Here is a 16,366-nt window from a genome sequence, read left to right on the forward strand (position 1 = left end):
AAGATGGGTGATTTTGGGGGAGAAGTAGAGTGCGACATCTTTTCGTCTTTATATGTTCATCTCGTGATGTCGTGCATAGCAAGATGTAAATTTGCTCAAGTTGAATGGTTAGTTAGGTGTTTTTGTGTTGCGATACCTGCAAGTGAGGAGGCTATATTATATCTTTTTACAATAGAAAATAATCATCAAATAGAAAAACACAATTTGTTAAACAAAGTCAAAGACATCACTCTAGTCATTAACGTGACTAAGAAACCCTTCCAACAACTTAGCACTACACATCTTCAATTACCCTCCCAACAAACCCCTCCAGCCCAGCCATACCCTTTGCACCCCGCTCATTTCCACCCGAAATCCCCAGCCCACCACCCGGCATAACAAGCACTCTAGCACCCACCTCTACAAACTCCCGCGAAGCAATAAACTGGAACGTAACAACGACACTCGGAGGCTCACTCTCCGCAGCATCCACCTGATCCTCCGTTTCGCTATCAAACCCAAACCCAAACCCATCTTCGTCATCATCATCAGCAGTAGCAGCAGCATTCCGATCGACACTGCTTGGCTGCGTAGCAGGAGACTCAGCAGCCACAGAAACGACTTTGGAAGACGCCCTGACACTAGCGATGTACACTATGACCGCACTTCCAACACCAAGGTCCCGAACGCCCTGTGCTTGCTTGTCTTCAAACCGGACTCGAATGACTTTGTGCGCCTTGGGCTCGCGAGCTACGAGTACCATGCCTTTTCTGATACGATTGATGGACGTGTTGACCATCGGCGACTCTACGGGCATGATGCCCATGGTGCCTACTTGACCCGCCAGCAGCGTCCGCACTGGTAGTCGAAGATTGCGAAGCGATGTGATGCGGACGCGGCGCCACTCGCTATGGCTCTCACGCAGGGAGGCGTTTTTGGATTTTGTGGTGAGGGCACCTGGGAAGGATCGGGATTGCGTTATTAGGGGCTTGCGATTTGGTCGCGCGCTGCCGCTGTCGCTGTCGTCGGAACTGACGTCGGCGGGGTATGGGCCCAGTAGTAATTCGTCTCTGATTGATAATGAGCCGTAGCGGATGTAACCACCGATGATGGCGCATTGCTCGTCCGGGGCGCTCATGCCCACGCTGTAGACATCCTCGATGTAGAAAAGCGGGGATGGTGACTCAGGCGGTGGCTGTTCTGGCTGTTTGGGCATAGGAAGCTTGCGCAGGAACGCATGCAGCTTCTGTATGCCTGTTCCTTTGACTGCGCTGGTGAGTACTACAGGTACTGCTGCGAGAGGGGAGTCTTCTAGCAAGCAGAGTGTTTTTTCAGTCTCTTCAAGATCGGCTGCTTCGACTGTATGCAAATCGGCTTCCAGCACTGCCGTCGAAGAGTCAGTGATGAGACAGGGCTTCCTGTTGTGCTCTCTCAGGGCCGAGAAGAGTTTGACTAAAGTACTTTTCAGCCCGTTCTTGGTAGCAAGATCATACTTGGTGATGACAATCACAAGTGGTAGCTCCAGAGCAAGGCATAGTTCCAAGTGGGCATGAGAAAGGTCGAGATCTGCAGCAGCTGGTCCAAGTAATTCTTCTGACGTGGGTGATGCTCCGAGCTTGCCAGAGGAATCTTCTGTATTATCTGCAGGCACGCACAAAAGCGTCCAATGTGGTTGCCTGTACCATATCAGCCCTAGTAAAAACATGGAAAATAGAGTAAACTAACCAGCCAACGATTCCACGAACAGTGGTACGTCTGAACCGGGGATGGCCGGCAGAATCCGAAAGAAACACGAGTCTGCCGCTTTCTACAGACTCAACTGCAGCATGAATATCTATCCAGGACGATACATCTCCAGACCCGTAGCTGATGACCTGCGTGTGATCGTCCGCGTCACGATATCCTATCAACTCTTGGGTGACGGAGCTGGTCATTCCCGATGCAATCTCATGTCTATGTTTGAGCAAACTAAGCCGACTTTTTCCACGGCCGTTGTCTAGTGTAGCGGTAGAAAGCGTGCCGAGTAGAGTGGATTTTCCAGACATAGTGGCTCCGGTGACTGACACCCGCATCTGCTCACTGGTAGCCTGTGGGGCCTTGGCTAGAGCTGCGTTGTTGTCTGCTGCATTTGACGTGTTCTCATAAGCGCCATTACAATTCTTCTTTGTGTGATCCACGAGATGCTGCTCCGGACGCACTAGAGCCTCGGCGACCAATAGTTGTGATCGCTGTACTCTTTGCTGTGTAGTTCCTGCATCTTCAACCCATTCACACTCGCCGACTGGGACCCTACGCAAGACTTCTACCCCACAGCCCAAACTCGCAGCCATGACGCGCAAGTTGTTCAGACTCTCTTCCATCTCATCCTCTGCTAAACCAACAATGCTGCCGTCATCAGCGACACCAATCTCGTAGAGCGCCCCCTTGCTCTCCTCAAGCCCAGGCAGAAGCCGTTGTGGCATTTCAGGGGCTGAGAGGCGCGCATCGCCCGGGAAATGAGGAAGCACGGGAGCTTTCGATGAGGATATGTGATAAGGACATGACTGTTGCAACCGCCACAACAGCTGCGTCGTCAGCTGCTCAAGACGATGCTGCTTTGACTGTGTAGAGGCCAACGGTGGGGGAGTATTTTGAACGAGGCCCGACTCGGATACGCTGCGGCCCACCGATCCTGGTATAGAAATATCACTTCGGCGCGTAGACCCAGACATATGCCGACCAGTGGTGGCTCGAGTGAACGACCGTCGCCGCCTCAGAAGTAGATGCAGCTTATATTCTGTTGGACCATCCTGAGGCTCCGCCTCCAACCTGGTAATATGTGTATAGTCTACTGCATCTGCTAGAGGATCTCCGTGTAGTCCTTGCTGCTCGCCATCGCCGCTGATTCTTGAAAGAGGAGACTTGGTCTTTTGGTAGGTATTCGACGGTTCCGTCGGGTCGCCAACTGAAGTTGCCGCCCAGGGCGACGAAACACGGGGCGGGTCGGGATCGAAAGTAAATATAGAAGCCATGTTGTTGAAATTGTATTTGGGTACAGCTGGAAGCGTCCAACCTTCTATGTATTAGTTGGGATGATGTGAAATGTGCCAAACTTGTCAGATGGTGTGTTAAGGTGTTCTTTTAGCAGAGACGGTGTGTAAACGTGGTAATGATCGCGAGTTAGTGTGTAAGAAGTGCGTCCGGAATAATTGCGATAAAAGAGGAAGCATTTTGACGGGTGTAGAGCACAAGTAATGGGTGAGACTTCGTCAAACGATAGCTAGAAACAGCTCGTTGGGGGAGCTGCGTGAAGATGCCAATGAGGCGATCACAGACTGAAGGAAGACATTTGTATATTCGATTTAGTGAGATAGTGAAGCAGATGATGGCAAGCGATATGGTGGTATGAGACGGTCACCAGAGGTTACAAGTATCAACTTGTCGTGATGTTAGCCATTGGTCCGAGCTCGGGGCTGCGGGGAGTCACCGTTCAGTGGGGCAAGCCATCATCTGTCGTTGCTAGGCTCCCATGTGAATCGTGACAAGACGCAACGCCCTTCTATCGCCCTTTGGCTGCGTAGCTGAGTGCTCACATCCGTATAAATTTTGTTAACACTTGCTGTGAACTGGTTCCATATGTATGTCATTACCACTATATCGCATAGTAAAAGGGCTGCTAAAGCATTCACGTCACCCGTAATCGTCGTATTGGAACGCCTTTCCACCCTCTTGTACCTGAAGTGTCATCTGAAACTATTGTAGGAGCATTAGGTCTGATTGCACAGTACTGTCGAGTCAACTGGTGATTCCTCCCTATATCTCGCAGGAGTTGCGTAGCATTGCGGCGCAGTAGATGATGTTATGCACTCGAGGGCCCAGATCTTGCCTGACTTCACACTCGTCACAGTGGGTTCTTGACCGGAAAACCGGCAACTCAAAGATGCTCCAGACTGTCGTCGTTGTGGACACCCCGTAATACCCCAGGGGACAAAGCAGGCCGAAGCTGGAGTATGGGCACGCATTGGCCACTCATATCTACTTTTGAGCTTCGGTGGCACTAATATGCATCAGCATCCACTGCAGGAGCCGAAGAAACACCAGTTCTAGTATAAGGTTCCAGGGGCTGGTGCAGTACTTGTTTAGTAAACAAAGACGAAAAGACTTGGTAGACAGGCATTGATTGGCTGTGACGTTGTCTCTTTTCTGCATGAAGCAGGTGTTGCGGCATAGTCAAATCGGCGCTGTTTCACTGAGATTTTTCTTCGTACCCATATGCGCCACTGTTAGTAGTTATTTTCTGAAGCTGCCAGCAATGAGCACATGACTGAGACATGCTGACTGCATAGCACAGCACATACAGATCGAAGATGCCGATGCCGACGCAACCACATTCAAGCCGTGGCCGGCAGCAGTAGCGGCCAAAGAGGCAACGACTAGCATACCGCTTTCGGCCGTATCATACCCCATTACGTCTATAATTGCGGGTCTCCTAGGTCGCACTGCAGTAGCAGGCAGTCTCTTGCAACCATCGACTACTTGCTGCCGTTTCGTCTCACAATCAACCATCTCCACGCGAAGGCCGCTTCCTTGCAAGCGCCCTGACCGTTTACTATAGGCAGCGAACGGCAACTGATATTAGCCGGCTTTCTCGAAGGTAGCACGGCAGCCTGTCTGAAGCGGCATAGCCAACAACCGAGTAAGTATTTGCGAGCTATGTCCATGGTCCTGGGGTTTGGCGTAACCAGGGAACATGCAGGTAAGCCTCGTGCGGCGCCCACGAGGTCACCACATGGGTTGTATACTCGGGCCATTGCTCCCTCGCGCGATGGGTTACCACGCGAGCGAGTATGCAAGTCAGTTGTTTGGCGATTCAATCGCCGTCATGGTCTGGCTGCAGTGACCGTGTCAAGTCTCCGCCAGGGAACGGGTCGCCTATAATGAGCTTCACAGGCTCTTCTACCCTAGTGTATATCACCTGCGGTGCGGAGTCCCAGAGATGCACATCCAGTTCGGTTCTGGAGAGGTTCCCGGCGCCCTTTGCGCGTCTGAATCACCTTGTCAAGGCGCTTAATACGAGATGAGGCTGGCCCCCACATGTCCCGACTTCCCCCTAGGATATACTTAACTCATGCATGCACATACCTACTGACTGTGATGTCGCCGCTCGGTCGAGATCGTATGATACAGACGTAGCGAATGTCCATCACTTCTTGGCCGCACCAGGTGCATTTTCTTTCGTATCAGGTCGAACAATCAAGGCCATCGTAATGTGGGGCCTCTTTCAGGCAACCGACCATACTATTCTCAGTAGACCATACGACTCAGACGTTTTGAGATGGGCCAAGTCGACCAGGGCTGCAACTGTGCCGCCGGCGATTGCACCCTGACACGGTGAATCGTCCGGCAACGAGAAAAAAACATCCCACGGACAATTGTTTTGCGCCATTCGCTGGGTGTGGGCAAGAAAGGAAAAAAAGTGGGCAGTCAGATACCTGGATCGCGGCACTCTCGGTCTCCGCACAACGGCGGAGCTTGGTCGCAATATCGCCAGGGTCCCCTTCTTTCAATCTTGTCAATCACATGCTGTATTTTAACGTCATAGCCGGCTACCGGATAATGTCCGGCGATTCTACCGCGCTTGTTCAACCCGCCAGAGGTCGTATGTCCGAGTGTGGAAACTCTTTCTTCGCCTCATGATACATGTCGCCTGTCGGGTAACCAACTCTCTTTGCGCCACGTCTGTCCCTCTCCCTCTCTCTTTCTCTGTCGTATCCCTGCGGGAGTTTGGGTCGAGGGATCAAGTGACTGTCATCCTTCCCGCGCAGCCGCGCCCCCGCCGGCTTGACCCTTGCAACGCTTCTCGCCTTAAAGTCCACACGTCAGCAGCAAGACTCGGGTCAGCATGTTGCAGTGGGGCCAGAGTGGGTGGGAAACAGCCAAGGCCCCTCTCCCTCGGCGCGTCTGTTCAATATCAAGCCCGAACCACCTGGACCGAGATCCCGAGTAGTTAACAATCGGAAGCTACTTATTATTGCGCACAGCACTCAAGCGCGCATAACCAAGGGGGGGATTCCGAGGCTCTGGTTCCGATGGAGGCCCTGAGTGAGAATCTGCAGGGTAGCCGTCCGGTTTGCTACGTAGGAGAGATGAAGGTCTTGCGCCAGTCGAGATAGCTGCCGTCTGCTCCTGGATGTAGTACTGCGGTCCGCCCTCGTAACCTCGCCTGATGGCCAATGAGGGCCGCTACAGCGACCATATCTGTTCGCAGATTCCTATTCGAGTTTCAACCGCGAGGCGCTGTCTTCAGCTGCAGTGACGGTCTTGGCAGCATGCACGCTGAAGCTTCAATCACCTTCTCGATGCAACTGGCGTCGAGCGACGCTGAACTACGTACCACTCGAGCTGTGTGTCAGACCGGAAATGCCCGCGTCACCGGTGCTATCCACCTATGCATGCATCTATGTACGCCATGCTGCGGTAGATTTGGTGTTGCAACTGCCAGCCCGCAACCCCCGATAGTCACCCACGCATCGCGGCTAACGGCTTCCGAGACAAGGACGACGTTCAAGGCAGTTAGCTCCAAGTATTGTCCCGCTGCCCGGTGACGAACAGGGTGACGAACAGGGCGACGACCAGCCCAGGGAATATTGCATACAGCATGTATGTACAACCAACGGATGGCGGCATTGCAGAGATGCTCACGTCCCAACGGCATGGTTCACTGACGCACGGTAGTCGCGCATGTCATGGTTGCTGACTCTGGGAGGCTCCGGATACAGTCAGAAGAAAAACGTGCTGCGCCTGATTGGAACCCTCGCCGTCATCGCTTCACGGCTGGCCGCTCGCCTGGACGATGGATGCGCTGCTCCTGTACGAGGCCTCTCCCACTCCCGCCCTCAAGTCGTGGCGACAACGGCCCGCTCGTCTGATCGTTACTCGAATCTGACAGAGGGGCCGTGCGGCCTTTTGGTCGACAGCCTCGCCCGCCTGGCCTTGGCTAATGTAATGCAGTGTGAAAACGAGTCTGGAATTGTTGGTGCGCATGCCCTTGAAATTACGTCCAAGCGATTTCGCGCCTTTCGAGTCTATTCGACGGTATTTCAGTCGCTGAGCAAGTCTCTACCTCGGCATTGCCTAGATTTTTGCTATGTCGGTTTAGCGTCGACGCTGCGTTTTTTTTTCGCACAAGCTCCCTCTGCGGACCCTGGGTTAAGATGGAAGACCGTGTCAGCAGCGTAGATGTGTTCTTTCACGAACCAAATAGCCGGGTTGATCCATGGGGGGGCAGGGGAAGAATCCCCAAGCAGCAAGTGTTCCGTGTTCCTGCTTTGCTGATTCCTGCAAAAAATCCTCCCGCTGCGATCTCTCAGCGGACAGGCGGCCACCACTCTGCTTCCCCGAGGGCCGTCTTCCCCGCCACGCGATGCCAGGAATTTGACCCAACTTGGTGCTTGTGTGAGCCATTGTGCGAGGGAACGTAGACATTCTAGACTCGACATGCCCTTGTCCCCTTGTCCCCTTCTGTGTCCCCTTCCAAATTCCACGTACATGATATCATAAGAACCAAGAAAAAACATGATAATAAACTGTGGGCTACAAGAAACATAAACCCGTATGCATTTGCTGGTCGCTGAACGCTTGATATATAACGCCTGGTGATGCTCCTGTTAGATCAATAAATCCCCCCCACAACCCAAGGATGCACAATGAGAAAAAACCGCACGCGCAAGGCTGGAATTGCGGTTTACAAGGCCCAATGCCTTGTCTTCCTGAGTGGCTCTCTCTCGGCCAGCTGGCTTATTCATAGAACGTCGGGAGCTTCCCTTGCGCGTTAGCGTACTGACACATATCTCCGCTTCGAGACATTGATAATCCGTGTCCTGGCATCTGATAATGTCGGGATTGCGCCGACTATGTTTGCGCCTTGCGGCCGCTTGCAGCAAGCTGGAAATGTCTAGACAAATCGAACGTTGAGACAAATATCCCCGTCTATCCTTTTGTTTCTGACGGCCTGCGTGGCTTGCATTTGTCATGCGCCATGTGTCCGTTTCTTGCAGTAGTGCGGGTAAACTCAGCCCCGCATCGGGGGCAGGTGCTCTTGGAGGCAGTTCCGGACTTTTCTCGCTGGTGCCGCAGCAGATTACTGAATGTAGAAAATTGTCGTCCATTGCATCCATGCTCCCAGCATTGAGGTTTCGGTCGTGAGTTGATGACTCGCGGCATTACTGGGTTGCCTTGCGTGCTTGGCGACGAAGAGAGTGCAGGGACTGACGCATTAGAAACTGGAGCGGTCGATGGTGAATCATATGCTGCGTATGTAGCAGGCGCTGTGTTGTTTGGTGGATACATGGTCGGTAATGGATGATAGTCACTGACGGCATAGGAGCTAGGAGGGTAAAGCTGTGGTCTATCTCCTGTTAGTGGGAAGCATACTTGATGCGCTCGACAAACTTACGGCGGGTAGGCATTGCCTCCTAGCGGCTGATTGGGGATGGTACCATGGGAGTTGGAGTAAGTGTAGGTGTGCGTGGTGGTACCCATAGAGGCTGGGTTGGCTCGCATGTGATCCGATGAGTGCTGCTCATATGGGCTTCGCGGAAGTGAAGGGTGTTGAGGTGGGTAGGGCGGTTGGACTGCGTGCTGTTCGCTTCTTCTTTGTTGACTTTCATTTGGGGCTGGGCTGGAAGAGTAAGGTGGGCCATATGGGCCTGGCGCCGAAGCCCTTGGCTCTCCATAGGGTTGGGGCGGTGGGTAGCCAGGTGCGTAGGATGTCTGGGAAGAACCATAATGGCCCATACCATATTGCGAAGAAGGCATCATGAAGCCCAAGGTGCTGTGTACATGAGATGCTATTCGATCACAACAGTCGGCGGGGTCTCGTACCTCATATCTTGTGACTCGAGGATTGGGTCGTGCGACTGCTCAAAGTCTGCCAGGGATTGGAGTTGGAGCGAGTGCCCGGTAGATGCAGACAATGACGGCGACGTGGGGGTTTGTTGACTTTGTGTTGGCAGAATATGATCAGTGCGGACTATCTGGTTACTAGTAGTAGGCACGACTGTCGAGTCTGAGCCTGGATGAGATTCGTGGAGAGAGAAGTGTGCGGGTTGCGCGTTCGTGGAGTCCAAGAATCGATCCTGGGCAGGGGAATTTGGTGGAGAGGAGCGATTGTGTGAGGTGTCGTCGAGAATGTGTGAGGTATTCCAGGCTAGCGAAGGTAGGTGCGAACCGGGCGTCTGATAATCAATGGGATTGTGGCGGGGCGTTGGCAAGGTTGCGGCACGGCACGAATAAGGCCCCCTTATTTGTGGAATTTCTGGTGGCTGAACAGACAAATGCTGGTTGACACGGTCCCTAAGTCTTTGTGAGATGGTCGTCGTCTTGGGTTGATGTGGGTTGGAAGACCAATGGGTCATGTTTAAGAGCAGACAGGCACCATCGGACGTGTAAGGGGACCAGAAGGGGGGGTAAAGACGTACGGTTTGGTGTGTGGACAGGGCTCTACGTGTGGAATTATACGAAGGTTATGGGCAATTTACACCAAGACAGCATTACCATTGAAACCCTGATGTTGGAACATGGGCGAGTGGTGTGCGTTGTTGCATGGGGGATGCCTGGAAATACAGGAACACGGTATCTGAGCTTCAAGACCCAACAGAGGCAGAGCGCTTTTCCCGGCTTTGCGGCTGGGGGGACTGATTGGAGCCTCGAAGGATGCGCAACCCAGTCCTTGACAGTGCTAGCCCTCCGGCCGTTGACTAGCCACAGAACATGCACCCGCAATAGCTGGTGTAGGCCGGGGGTATCCACACATCAGTAAGTATTGCGCGATTGTCTCAAGTGGGGTGATGGCAGGCATGCTTGCCCTGCTCAGTGAGGACTAGATTGTGGTCATGATCCAGAGCGTCAACCTGTTTTCGACGGCCATTCGCTGAGGGGAGTCGGATGCCACCCCCCACTGAGGACGACGAGTGGCAGGTGTGTATACAGCACTGGGAGGGGAAGTTATGCGAGCACTGACGAACGCCTTGAGGTACCATGTCGAGGGTTGGTGGCGTTTGTGGTTTCCCGCTCGAGACGAAGAGCCATACCGTGTCGAGTCTGGCCCTTTTGGACGGCGTGGCCTATCCAATCTCTCAGCGTCAGGGCCGGGTGGGCCGGAGGTGTACAAGAGGGAAAGTAGCTGTGGACAAGTGATTTCGGCCTGGACGGCCTGGATAGGAACATGGCGTGTGAGGACATTGCTGGTGCCGTCGAGGCCTTGGGACACGGGCGTCTAGCACCGCCACAAAGGGCGCCTGTTGCCTATCCTCAGCGTGGCCCCCCAGACGGCGAGTGTTTGTGCGTAGTGGGTTTCTATGTTTGGCTCGCTAGTAGGAAGTCCAACTATGGCCCGAGAGCGTGCGTCGCCCAAGCGGCCCGTTGTCATTCGGAAGCGGTGCCGTTACTAGCACCGGCAGGCGGTCGGCACGCCTTCGGGCATATGACTTCTCCCAGTACATGGGAATTTATGTATCCAGGGCAGCCCGTGGTCCCTTCCACCCTCCATGGCCGGATGCGTGCATGTTGGGCTGCACTGCAAATGCCCTGTTTCGCATGCCTTGGGGTCCATCGTCTTCTGGCGACCCCACCGCGTCCAGCTGAGGCCCGGGGTCTGACGTCGCCAGGCGCCTGGGTGTGGCATGTGTGTGTACTGTATGTCTGTGTGCATATGGGTGTATGAGCATGTGGGTACGTGTGGATGCGTGGATATGTGGATGTGTGGATGGATGGAGTGTAGTTAGTGTACATGTTCGAGGATGCATGGCCGGTGGTGACTCTCTGCAACGACAGTCGCAACGGCAGCCGCGCGGAGACTGCCGGGCGGCACCAATGTGAGAGGCAGTGAGTGCCAAGACAGGCTGCATGCCCGTGGCGCGCCTGTTGTGGCCGTCATGACCCCCCCAAGAACGAACAACCACCACGTCAAGCCAGCCACCACCACCAAAACAGCGGGGCCACTGCGCTAGACCTGACTTGGACGACGACTTGAGCCGAGACGGCCATGAGTCGGACCACAGCAGCGGGCTCAATTTACACCGATCTCCAAGCTTCCCATGCTCTCAATACCAAGTACCCTGGCAGTACGATAGGCGCGCTCCTTTGCCCCGGCCTCCATGGCCCATTCATCTCGTCTACTTACTATGTATTACCACCATACCCAGGCCACTAGTTCATCACAACCAAGCCCGCTCAACACCTACATGCCATCACCGTGACGAGCGCGCGAGCGTCACACTACGCATCCGTACTTACACCCGCACTGCTGCTTACTGACAACCACCTTCACGGACACCAAGGCGCGCTGCTGAGTCGACAGTACCATTACCGTGTTACATCATGTTCTACCGGCCCTAGTGCCATGCGGCTGCCGAAGAAGTCATCGGTCCCATGGCAGCTGAGACGGCCCAACTACGTATCTGACACTTCGCAACTGCTAGTCCCACGATAAGGCATCCAGCCGTTATTACAAATGAACGCCGAACCCCCACTCTTGTACCGACACTTTCAGTCCGTCCCCGCAAATGTCTTGCATAGCGTTGCTTTGCTGCCAGGAAAAATGCATCCGACTCAGACATTCATCGAGTTTTAGTTTTCCGCGCCAGCGTGTCTGCAGACCATCTCTTTACAGCTTGATACCAAGTACGTAAAGAGCTAGTATCCATCTGACAAAGCAATACCCCACTCATGATAGGCCCCATATGCACAAGAACATCACAACTCAATTTCCGTTTCCCCCCTCGTTATTCCACCTTTGAATAAGCAAGGAAAATAAAGACCAAGGACGAGCTAGACCCATGGCCAATCATTTAAACAATCAAGATATTATGAAAACCTACAGAATTTGATTGGATATCTAACTGTTACTTACCATGACTAGCAACCTACTGTTTCGTCTCTCCAGCTGCCTGCGCCGGCAAAGCTGCCAGCGCCCTCTTGAACGTATCCACCAACTTACTCGTCTCTTCCAATCCCACACTGAAACGAATAAGGTCTGCTTCCACGCCCCATTTGGCACACTATGGCAAATTTGTTAGCAGTACATCCGACATACTTCACGGAGATTCGGAACACCTACCCAATCCAACTCCCCATAATGTGCAAGAATCACATATGGCGAGCTAAGCGTAAAGTTTGTGCCCAGGCTAGGTCCCTTGACAGTGTCGAGGTTGTCGAAAAAAGCAATAGCGTCGGCTCTGGTGTGGAATGTTGCAGAGAGCAGACCGCCGTAGCCGCCAGTGGGATTCCGGCATCTATCGTAGTAGGGGCGCGAAGGCGATGTTTTGGGATAGTTTACTTGTTTGACTATGTTGCTTAACGTTAGAGCGACTTAGATGAAACACAGTCGAACAAGAAAAAACTTACCACGCGGATGCGAGCTCAGCACGTCACAAATTGCCTCTGCATTGGCATTGATACGGTCGATTCTCGAGACGAAATCTCGGCTGTTGCGCTCGAGAAAAATGCTATCTTCAGCCCAGTGGTTGTCTTCGTAGTCCTCTTCCCAAGTGCGTTTGAGGAGAGAATAGTTTTTCGCTTTTGGGTTGAGCACAAGGCTGTGACATGTCAGTTGATATTCGTTGCAAATAGGAGTTTGGCTGTACTAACCCTCCACCCATGACATTACAGTCCCCACTGAAGACTTTAGTCAAACTACTAACTACAACGTCTGCGAACTGCAACACATTGACATTGATGAAGTTTCCAATTGTCTCATCTACAACAACGCAGAAATCATACTTGTCGGCTAACTTGCGTATCCGCTCAAGATCAGGCGATGTCAAAAGAGGGTTTCCGGGAAACTCTGTGAACAGAGCTAGAAACCTCTCGCCGCCCTCCAATCGCCGTTCCAGATCATCCAATTCTTCCGAGGAGCCAAAGCCGTAGAATTGAGAGCCCGGGCCGAACTTTTCAGTAATCTTGAGTGTATCGATATAGGGAAATCCGTACACAATGGCTTTTCTGGAGCCTTTTGCCCTTAGTAGGTTTCGATGAGAGTTGAAGATTGCGCTCATTCCGGTCGGATACAGATAGACATCGTCTTCTGAAAAGTCTGCAACTGGTCTAGTCCTTGCAGCATCTTGATCCAGACTCATCGCCTCGGCCAGTTCGACATCTGCAGTAAGAGAACCCGCAATACGTCTTCGAACTGCCAGCTTGGCTTTCTTGGTCTTGGAGAGGTCCAGGTTGCGTCCAAATCTCTCTTCTACAAATCGAGTTGGATCTTGCACTTCTCCGTTGCCATTTGTGGAATCAGCCGAAAGAGCGAGGTCAACTGAAGTGTTCTTTTGGTACCGTCTGGGACCTTTGGGTGCCCGCAGTGGCTCGTTGAGCGTTGAAGCTTCTACTAAGGTACCTTCCCTGAATAACTGGGCGCAGAACTCTGCTCTCCGACTCGATACACCGTCACCAGAATGTTGCCAGAAAGCCTTTGCTGTGCTGAAGCGATCTTTCGGAAAGAGCACGGCAGATACTCTAGGAGATATGACGTCGAATTCTTTTGATCTTGCCTTCTCACCCGTTGGTAAGAAGTCGAGAATCCGGACTTGCGATGCATCTAGCTCAGGCACTTGTTGAAAAATGAACTCCTGGCATCTCGATGCGGTGGAATGTGTTGGAAACAACATAGCACTCTCATCCTCACGTCCATGTTTCTCGGCAATCGCTGCTGCAAATGCTTGTATGCTTTTGTGAATGAAGAATCTGGCTGGGGTCAGTTATATAATTGCTGTGTGTTTCGCCGCCACATACCTCGGATATCCTGTCTTCATCTTGCTGAGAACCCATTCTTCACCTTCCTCGTAACCTACATTTGCCCGCCATGTTGGCAGCGAAACACTCACTGCCTATCACGTGTTAGTCCAAAGAGCAGTGTTGGGTAACGAAAGGTACACGCACGTGTTCGGTTGCCGGCGGAAGACTCTCGCCGACTTCGACGTCGTTTTCGAGTAACATCGGCGACATTTTTGAGTGTGTCAAGAACAATGAGAGAGTTGTGTAAAACTCGACGACGGAAGGCAAATCGGATATGTATGGGGCAATGAGTCCAGTCACCCAAGAGATTATACCAAAAGCCGATTAGCTCCGACTTCGGCACTTGGAAAATAAGGTTATCGATAATGCAAACAGTCAGTTTCTCCGGGTCTCTGTCCGCCTTTCGGAGTGTCGGTGCATCTACTTTGTGCACCTCAACTGCTACGTAGTACATGCTCATTCTAGCCCCACCCTGGACTTGTGAGTGCTCACCAGGCGGTTTAGTCTAGCATAACCTGAACACACTCAGCACCACTAACACAGGCCGCACCACTTTCTATACACAGCCATGGATTCGCTCACACCCTCGGACCTCTTCTCGCCCTCAAAGGCGCGCCAACAACGCGCGCAAGCCCAGGACTGGGCGCAGATTGACTCGTGGCTGTCGTACAAGTATGCTGGGCGCACGGTGCCGACATTTGAGCGCAATGACGAAACACTCAAGGTGCTACGTGAGCTGTCAGTAGCCAACGAAAGGGCCGACGAGGAGAGAGCCGTCTTCGAACGAGTAGAGAGAGAGGCGCTCCGCGAGCTGGATGAGGTATGAGAGCTACAGGTCCGCTTCAGCTACCATGCTCTGAGCACGCTGCTCACAACGGTAGGTCCAAAGGAACGACGACGACGAGCGTATATTGTCTAGGCTGAGAGCTAGTCTCACGCCCGAGGGCGAGCAGGCACTTGATGCGTTGGCGTCAACAGCAGTCACTCTCAATACACCCACTGCGAACCCCGAGTCGATCGCGCACACTCTCATCTACAACACGACCACCTCACAGAATCTCACCAACCAGCTCGCACACATCGCAACGCTGCAAGGCTACGTCGACAAGCAACAATCTCTGCTTCGGACGCAACTGCACGAGCTCCAGACAAATCCTGCTTTCACAACCCCCGCGAATCTCCAGCGCCAGACCACCGAGCAAACACGTCAAGTCAAGCACCTTCGCACCAAGATACGAGAATACGAGGACAAGCTGTCGTCTTTCCAGTCATCACAGTCGCGCAGCATGACACCAGGCTACAAGAACATCGCGTCTGCAGAAGCTATAAATGACATGTTGGAGCAACAAAAAGCCCTGGATGGGCTTCGAGAGAAGGTAGAAAGAATAGAGAGGGAAGTCGCGGAGTTTGCTGGATTGCCTGCTGATAAAGAGGCTGCAAGGAAAGAGGTCGGCAAGTTAGAGGTCAAACTTGACGAGGTGCGAAAGCGAAGAGACGAACTATTTGAGGGATTGGTGGCACAGTAATGGTACAAATGGATTGATCATAGGGTGGCTCACACGCCCTGCATGTGCAGACTCAAGCTTCTGTCCGCTTGGATTTGTTGTTGAAACTTCCATTTTGACCAACTTACGCAGGCGCATCTGTCAAGGGCACGTACTGCACACCATATAACTTCTGGCGCTCGAGGCTTCCGTCCGCCCGCTTGTCAATTACCCAGATATGCTGCGCCCAGCCCTCTGCGACGGGCACGAACAAGCGCCCTGGTGCTTTGAGCTGGTCAGTCAGGACCTGATGGTGCTCGGCAGCCGCAGCGCCAACATGGATAGCGTCGTATGGTGCACCCTCGGCCCAACCTTTTCGCCCGTCTCCAGTAATAAACTTGACCTGTCCCGACTCCAACATCTTCCGGCCTTGGTCCGACTTGGACATGTTGGCTATCGCCAGATCGTTCAAGGGCTGAATGTGATCAATGCCAATTACCGTTCCATTGGGTGCGACAAGGTTGGCGAGGACTGCGGTTAGGTAGCCTGAGCCTGAGCCAACATCCAGGACCTTGGATCCAGGCTTGAGATAGTCGAGGAGCGATTCGCAAGCCGAGGCATGCATGTGCGGGGCAGAGATGGTCGCACGGTGGCCGATGGGCTGGGGCGAGTCTTCGTAGGGCGAGGATGGGGCATAATGTGCGCGATCGACCTATGCATATTCATCGATTGCCACCTTACCTGTGGTGTTGAGGCTTCCTACCTTTAACATTGCCTCCTTGACCCTGTCAGACTTGATGAGCTTGTTGCTCGCAAGATTGGTGACGAGAGCCTCATTAGTGTCACCAGAGCTTTGCCAGGCCATGCTGAAAGCTCTGCTTGGTTTTTGGTTACGCGTAGACCTGGTGAAGAAGAATGGACCGCAAGTGCGGCTAAGTTTTGTTAAGAAAGGCACTGTGGGTGGTGATACAAAGATGGAAAGCAGTGAAGAGTGTACGGCTAGGCAGGCAGATTCGCAAAGAATGAATAGTATTACATGAACGTATTAGAGTGCCGGGATGATCACTCAAGGAAACAAAACTGAAGTTTATATTGTGGCAAGCTGTTCCCCTCACCGAGTCTGAGTGAGG

General features: G+C 52.9%; 8 protein-coding genes across 8 annotated transcripts; 3 read left to right on the plus strand and 5 right to left on the minus strand.

The window, feature by feature from the left end:
* Nucleotides 1-274: 274 nt before the first annotated feature.
* Nucleotides 275-2,990, minus strand: COCCADRAFT_31770 (uncharacterized protein; the record flags this gene model as incomplete). Its single annotated transcript, XM_007708176.1, has 2 exons — nt 275-1,655; nt 1,705-2,990. The coding sequence occupies 2 exons, from the start codon at nt 2,988-2,990 to the stop codon at nt 275-277; spliced, it is 2,667 nt and encodes an 888-aa protein (XP_007706366.1).
* Nucleotides 2,991-3,725: 735 nt separating this feature from the next.
* Nucleotides 3,726-4,524, minus strand: COCCADRAFT_21470 (uncharacterized protein; the record flags this gene model as incomplete). The annotated part of the gene is made up of 2 exons (XM_007708132.1): nt 3,726-4,015; nt 4,317-4,524. 2 exons carry the CDS (start codon nt 4,522-4,524, stop codon nt 3,726-3,728), a joined length of 498 nt encoding a protein of 165 aa, XP_007706322.1.
* A 1,667-nt stretch (nt 4,525-6,191) lies between these two features.
* Nucleotides 6,192-7,592, plus strand: COCCADRAFT_31771 (uncharacterized protein; the record flags this gene model as incomplete). Its single annotated transcript, XM_007708177.1, has 4 exons — nt 6,192-6,541; nt 6,738-7,107; nt 7,336-7,413; nt 7,449-7,592. The coding sequence occupies 4 exons, from the start codon at nt 6,192-6,194 to the stop codon at nt 7,590-7,592; spliced, it is 942 nt and encodes a 313-aa protein (XP_007706367.1).
* A 355-nt stretch (nt 7,593-7,947) lies between these two features.
* COCCADRAFT_21472 (uncharacterized protein) lies at nt 7,948-9,374 on the minus strand (the record flags this gene model as incomplete). Its single annotated transcript, XM_007708133.1, has 3 exons — nt 7,948-8,344; nt 8,414-8,791; nt 8,842-9,374. 3 exons carry the CDS (start codon nt 9,372-9,374, stop codon nt 7,948-7,950), a joined length of 1,308 nt encoding a protein of 435 aa, XP_007706323.1.
* Nucleotides 9,375-10,183: 809 nt separating this feature from the next.
* Nucleotides 10,184-11,274, plus strand: COCCADRAFT_21473 (uncharacterized protein; the record flags this gene model as incomplete). Its single annotated transcript, XM_007708134.1, has 3 exons — nt 10,184-10,642; nt 10,739-10,842; nt 11,163-11,274. 3 exons carry the CDS (start codon nt 10,184-10,186, stop codon nt 11,272-11,274), a joined length of 675 nt encoding a protein of 224 aa, XP_007706324.1.
* A 608-nt stretch (nt 11,275-11,882) lies between these two features.
* Nucleotides 11,883-13,962, minus strand: COCCADRAFT_31775 (uncharacterized protein; the record flags this gene model as incomplete). The annotated part of the gene is made up of 6 exons (XM_007708178.1): nt 11,883-12,017; nt 12,077-12,303; nt 12,364-12,554; nt 12,607-13,701; nt 13,750-13,844; nt 13,897-13,962. The coding sequence occupies 6 exons, from the start codon at nt 13,960-13,962 to the stop codon at nt 11,883-11,885; spliced, it is 1,809 nt and encodes a 602-aa protein (XP_007706368.1).
* A 358-nt stretch (nt 13,963-14,320) lies between these two features.
* On the plus strand, nt 14,321-15,278 carry COCCADRAFT_149 (uncharacterized protein; the record flags this gene model as incomplete). Its single annotated transcript, XM_007708098.1, has 2 exons — nt 14,321-14,572; nt 14,634-15,278. 2 exons carry the CDS (start codon nt 14,321-14,323, stop codon nt 15,276-15,278), a joined length of 897 nt encoding a protein of 298 aa, XP_007706288.1.
* A 103-nt stretch (nt 15,279-15,381) lies between these two features.
* On the minus strand, nt 15,382-16,101 carry COCCADRAFT_150 (uncharacterized protein; the record flags this gene model as incomplete). The annotated part of the gene is made up of 2 exons (XM_007708099.1): nt 15,382-15,948; nt 16,000-16,101. 2 exons carry the CDS (start codon nt 16,099-16,101, stop codon nt 15,382-15,384), a joined length of 669 nt encoding a protein of 222 aa, XP_007706289.1.
* Nucleotides 16,102-16,366: the final 265 nt, after the last annotated feature.

This window comes from Bipolaris zeicola, assembly GCF_000523435.1.
Source record: "Bipolaris zeicola 26-R-13 unplaced genomic scaffold scaffold_0, whole genome shotgun sequence".
NCBI lineage: Eukaryota > Fungi > Ascomycota > Dothideomycetes > Pleosporales > Pleosporaceae > Bipolaris > Bipolaris zeicola.